This window comes from Acanthisitta chloris, unplaced genomic scaffold, assembly GCF_000695815.1.
Source record: "Acanthisitta chloris isolate BGI_N310 unplaced genomic scaffold, ASM69581v1 scaffold42164, whole genome shotgun sequence".
NCBI lineage: Eukaryota > Metazoa > Chordata > Aves > Passeriformes > Acanthisittidae > Acanthisitta > Acanthisitta chloris.
This window is the reverse complement of record NW_008669589.1, coordinates 23,155-29,058: the sequence shown is the minus strand read 5'-3', so window position 1 is coordinate 29,058 and position 5,904 is coordinate 23,155. Positions and strand designations below refer to the sequence as shown.

The following is a 5,904-nucleotide window of genomic DNA, read 5'->3' as shown; positions in this document are numbered from 1 at the left end:
ACATCTGTCACTGTTACCTGCAGAACTTGGGTCGTCTCTGAGCCTGTGAACACGAGGTAAGAGATGAAGCCCATGTGCTTCTCTGCTGCTGTCCAGGCACAGGGAGACAGTGTGCAACATGCAGCTGGTACAGGATTATTTTAGGCTGTGCTCAGAGACGCCCTTTGGATGTTCAGTACATTCAGTTTCCTTACATCCGCTCAATTTGCTTTTTCAATTGGCAGAGAGATTTACCTAAAGTGACACCTCTCTCTGGTAAAGCAGAGTATTGGGAGCTAATTGAGGGTAGAAACTCTTTACTTGAAATGTCCTGTGTGGGAAAGAGCTGTTATTTTCTCTCAGGTGGAAAGATTGTAAGCAAGAGGTGCAATACCGATGTGTTTCAGAAGGAAATTCTGCTTGCTAATATTTATATAGCCCTGTGCTGTAGCCAGCATTAGCCATGTGGAGAAAGAGTGATGGGAAAAGCATCAATTTCCCTGCTCAGACTCAAACCCAGGGCCTGCAAAGCCTAGGCTGGTGCAAGGTGCGGAGAAGGGAATACAGAGGTGTGGATGGAGGCAGGGATCAGCCACCTTTCTGAGGGATTTGTGCAGCTTAACTCCCACCTAGAAAGCAGGCTGGGGGCAGCATGAATCAGCAGCATGGGCACTGGGCTCAGGTGGGTTCATGGTGGCTCATAGGGGACCAGGGGGCTCCTGCTGGACCCTGTTTTGAGGAACACCACATCTGAGTTGGGCCACAGCCAGTTTGGCTCAGCCAGCTCTGTTATGGCTCCAGCCACCTGAAAACATCCTCTGACCTGTCCTGGAGAGCCCCATGGCCCTGTGTCCCAGCCCAGCTGCTGACTGCCCACCCCTCAGACATCTTTGCACCACTGCAGCAAAGAAATGGTGATCTGTATGATGCAAGCACAGCGAAGTTGCTTGTGCAGCAGAATCATCAGTGCGGTAACACAGCACTGACTCGGTGTGTGATATGAAACCAGGGAGCATCCACCTCCCAGCAACCAAGCACCAAAACCTCCGGTTTGCAACAGTTTGCTGCTGAAATCCTCCAAGTGTAATGATATGTGACTACTCAGGGGAGTACCAAGCTCTCAGTGGATCAGCAGCTAAGTGGAATAGAGCCCTGAGCCCCGAACACACAACATTTTCAACCAGACAGTACAGGAAAACAGACCACGTAACAAAGTGGTGCAGCAACACTTCTACCCAGGCACAGGAATGTCCTGCTTGGCAGAGCCTGCCAGAGAAGAGGATTAAAAACCACAAGACAGTCAAAAGTTCCAGTGACGAGTGAGTGTTTACCAAAGGCTCCATGCCACGTGGGTACATGAGGTGTTCCTTGCTCACCTGGGATGGGACAAATTAATTGACACCTGATCAAAAATGAAAGCAACTGCAGCCTGTGTTCCCTTCTCTGAAAGGGATGAGCTTTCCTGCCTTTGGTCTTTTGGTTTTATATAACCTTTAGGTTTTTCTTCCATAGCAAAAGAATCTCTCTTGTTTGTCATTGCAGTCTGGGACTATTTTTAACACCACTAATGAGTGACTAAAGCGGGGTGGAGTAGCTAAGCCAGCTTGCTGCTCCCAGCCACCCACGAGGTTTATCTGACCATCAGAGGAGCAGCTGGAGCAGAGCCAGCCCACACGAGGAGGCAGAGCGAGGCGCCTGCAAAGTGTCTGTGTCCTGGGACACGCACGGTGAAAAAATGCACACCACTTCCTGCAGCTGACTGAAAAAAGGCCCAGACTCCTCGCAGGGCAGGCATGGCCAATGCTGGAGTATTTCTCTGTGTTCATCTCTGACCAGAGCTCACAGAGCATGCAGTTTGCATCTCATCTGCCCATCAGAAAAAGATAGGAGAAAAGCCATGTGTGCAAGTTATGCCTAGAGGATACCCAAAGGAAGGCAAACAGTTTCGCACTATTCAGTAAACTAACGGAAAATCATAGAATCATTAAGCTTGGAAAGACCTCCAAGATCAAGGCCACTACTATACCATACCCCCTAGAGCCACATCCACATGCTTTTTGAATGCTTCCAGGGATGCAACACCAGGCCTATCCTTCAGAGAGGTCTCTGCAGAGGTTGCAGCGTGTCGGAAGCTGTTGAAACGGATACATCCTGCATCCCTTCTCCCTTCAGCACCAGGATTGCTGCATTCAGAGGAGGGACTGAAAATAACCGTGGGAAGTACCAGATGGCAGCTGCTGAACGCAGTGTGTTGGCTGCCAAGTCCTTCCCAGCACAAGAGTGCACGTACTGAATGGGAATGACGATGTGGTCACTGGAGCATGACAGCACGAGGGCAGCACCAGGAGCACAGCAAAACCTGAGCTGGAAAGCAAGAAACACTCCACTCTGGACAAACAATATTCCAGAGGATTGTATATGTATGCCTAAAGTTTTAATATATATGTTATATACATGCATAAATAAAAGCCTACCTAATGTAACTGCTGTGAAGTGTTCAAACCTCTATCCACACTAAACTATAAAAGACAAGTTGCACTGAAGGGTTAACTATGTTTATTGCAAAGAGCAGTGAGAGGCCAACAAACCCAGGCATGTTCTGCTGCATGTGGCTGTGGCAGTGTAAGACAAAACACTGGAGCAGCAGAGCCTCTGTCCCCCAGCCCTCTGCCCCATCAACCTTCCACCAGCCAGGGGAGAGAATAAGCACCTGCTGAGGGGTGTCCGGGACTGGACACCAGTCCTTGGGCTGCCCAGGCACTTGAAACAGAAACCTCAACACCAGCCACATGAGGTTTTACTCACAGCAGCTTCAGCAAATGTGTTTGCTAAGGGTAAGCAGTGAAGTTCGGAGGGATCTGAACATATAGTCTCAACACACAGTTCAATCTGCCACTTCTGCTGCACAGAGGAACACCAAGACCACCCCACATTCAGCAGTTCTGAGGTCTGGGGGATGCAGCCACCACAAAGGGATTGACTTCGGCTTCTTCAGCTGGCCAAGCCCTCCACTAATTTAAAACCCAACCCCACAGGATTTATTTAGAAGAAGAACCTTTTACACCTGCAGAGAGGCTGGGAAAATAGACTGTTCCCTCCTCCAGCTTTTTGCTCAATGGTACTTTAATTGCGTCCAACAAGGACCCAGATTTCCTCTCTGAGCTGGTGTGAATTCACTGCTTTCTAGGGGATGATTATACATCATGAAGAGGGTAACACAGAGCCTTCAGGCATAAACATATTGTATAGTTTCTGAAGAATATTCCTGTAAATTGCAAGTATGGTTACAAATTGCTGCACTTTCAAAACATAAATACAGTAACATGCTTTGCTGACCTGTGGTTTTCTTCAAGACTCTTGCCCATGACCTAAGACTATTTTAAATAATATGGAGCTATCAAATCAAACTAAGAAGCTGCAACATTGAATTTATACTAACTGCATCTTTCTGCATTTATCAGTTATCAACTGCACTGATAAGAATTTTGCTTCTTAGCAAGAGATGGTAAATAAACACAAAGATTACAAAGTGCTAAGAGTCCTTTCAAGAGGGCTACATGAAAAGCCTTAAGTGGAAAATATTTCTCCACAACAAACATACTGCCAGGTTTAATACCAAGCTATTAGAAATCATTTACTGTATAGAAAAAGATGGGTTTTTTCATTCCCCAGATAGTAAATAGTACATGTATTCTTCCAGCTGAGAGAAAAAGCACAGGATAGCTGCAGTTCATTTCTTCTTGATTCACAGTTGCAAAAAATAAAAGTTCACAGCAAGAATTTTCTCCTTCAGAATAAAGTAGAAATATCCAGTTGCTAAAAGTACAAATCTCGTCTTCTGTCATTAATCTGAATACCTGAAAGACACAGCAGCATGAGGACAGTCAAACAGCACAGTCCCTGCAACCTCTTCAGATGATGTGCAAACAAAATTGCACCTTTGGGTCTGGTGCAAGAAGGGCCCTTACTAGAATAACCAGAATGACCCATCCAAAGTATCCCCAAAACATTGCACACCAAAGAACCAGCGTCGGGGTATGACCCAGTCTCAAGAGACTAACACAAATAAGGAAGCCTGAATGTTTTGGGAGTTGTTTCTTAGAACAACTCTCATAGCAGCTTGGTGGGTTTGGTGGTGAAAATTGCAGCAGTGCTAGCACATGGGTCCAACAGGGACCTCAGCCTGAAGCCAGGAGCTTGAGGCACAGAGCAATGGGTGTCCTGTCTCTCTGGGATCTGAAACTTGGACAGACAGTGAAAAATAGGCATTGTGAACTGGCAGCCTGATGATATAACCACAAACACTAAGACAGATGCGGTTCAAAAAAAAAAATCATAGATCTCAATAGAACGTTTTTCTTCTTCTCTTTTAATGCAGTTATGGGAGGTGATGTGTCTGTCTGGGGGGAAAAAACAAGCTTTTGAAATACAGTCTGGAAGCAAACAAGGAAGCTTCTTTAATTCTGCATGCATAAGCAAGGCTGCTGTCCTTCACACGTGAGCACTGATTTGTTCCAAACCTGCTGGTTTCACTACTCACCTGCAGTGGCATGGCTTACACTGGGGTTTTCTGAGCCTTGGTAAGAGCTTGCTTTCCTCTCTTAAAAAAGAAAAAAGAATACAAAATACTTGGGATGAGCAGAGATTCAACACAGAAATAAAAGTAGACAGTAGTTCCTAAAGAAACCTTGTGCTTTTACAGCCCAGCCCATAGCACAGGTGCTGGGGAGCTCTGTGATGTCTGGCACAGCAACATGCACTTCCATAAATATAAATATCAGCTGTTCTTAAACATGACACAGTGCAAGGAGGAGTATATTTAAGGGATAGAGCCAGGAAACAGGGACTCCCACAGTCAGACTAAATGCACACATCCTAGGGATTTGCCAAAGACTGAACATGGACCAGCCATTTCTTATGGACCCTTCTGCTTTGTTTGATGAGCACGTGTGGTGTTAGACATGTGATGCTAAGAGGCTCCCTGAATATTCAGAAAGGCTCTGTAAAGAAAAGGCTTTAATTGGCAATAGTTGAGAACACTGAGCTGCTTAATTTCCTTTTCAATTTTTCCCTACTTTATTTATATTTATTTCCAAAATTTCCCCAAATTTTGAAAATAGAAAGTCTGCTGGTTTTAGCAGTGCTTCCCTGTTTTGATCCCAGGACTAGTTTCATGAAACATCTCTTCTGGAGGAGTTGGTTCCTGGGGCTGCTGAGCCTTGATAGGCTCACATTGCCCCCTTGGGGGAAGAGGACACCTAACCTTGTTCTTAAGTTAAATCCTAGAAGTCCAGACTGTGTCTTTAAAGTAATTAAACTCTCATTTACTAGCTTCAGAATGTCTAGGGTGAGTGTCTGTGCAACACACACGAACCTCTGCTCAATCTATCCATGTATCATCAGCAGAACGTTTGTATTCGAGCTGAAGACGCAACTCTCCTTTTCCATGCACAGACACAGACAGGCATCAGATATTCTAGCAGGAATAAGTGAACAAAACACATACAGTTGGGATGATCATAACATAGGCTCTGGTGTATCCTCAAAAGAGGATAAACTCTTGTGGATAAACTCCTGTTTGTATCTGCAGGCAGTTTTTAGCCTGCATCCCACCAAATCCCAGTTTCGAAACTGGATAACTAGTAGGTATTTCACAGCTGGTTATTTTTCAAAACCTAAGCCTTGGGATTGCTTCACAGAATCATAGAATCAACAGGGTTGGAAAAGACTTCCAAGATCATCAAGTCCAACCCTACTGTGGTTACTAGACCATGGCACTAAGTGCCACATCCAGTCTCATCTTGAAAACCTCCAGGGATGGTGAATCCACCACCTCCCTGGGCAGCACGTTCCAATGCCTGAGCACTCTCTCTGTATAAAATGTCTTCCTAATATCCAACCTAACCCTCCCCTGGCAGAGCTTGA

The 5,904-nt window shown here is 45.5% G+C and overlaps 1 protein-coding gene across 1 annotated transcript in view; it reads right to left on the bottom strand.

Annotated features, from left to right (window-relative positions):
- Window positions 1–3,795: 3,795 nt before the first annotated feature.
- The window catches only part of VGLL1 (vestigial-like family member 1), a 4,554-nt gene continuing 2,445 nt past the window's right edge, over window positions 3,796–5,904 (bottom strand). The window contains exons 3-4 of the mRNA XM_009073347.1: window positions 4,520–4,579; window positions 3,796–3,836 (exon numbers count right to left, since the gene is read on the bottom strand). Coding sequence (XP_009071595.1) covers window positions 3,796–3,836; window positions 4,520–4,579 — 101 coding nt within the window. The remainder of the gene's footprint in view (window positions 3,837–4,519; window positions 4,580–5,904) is intronic.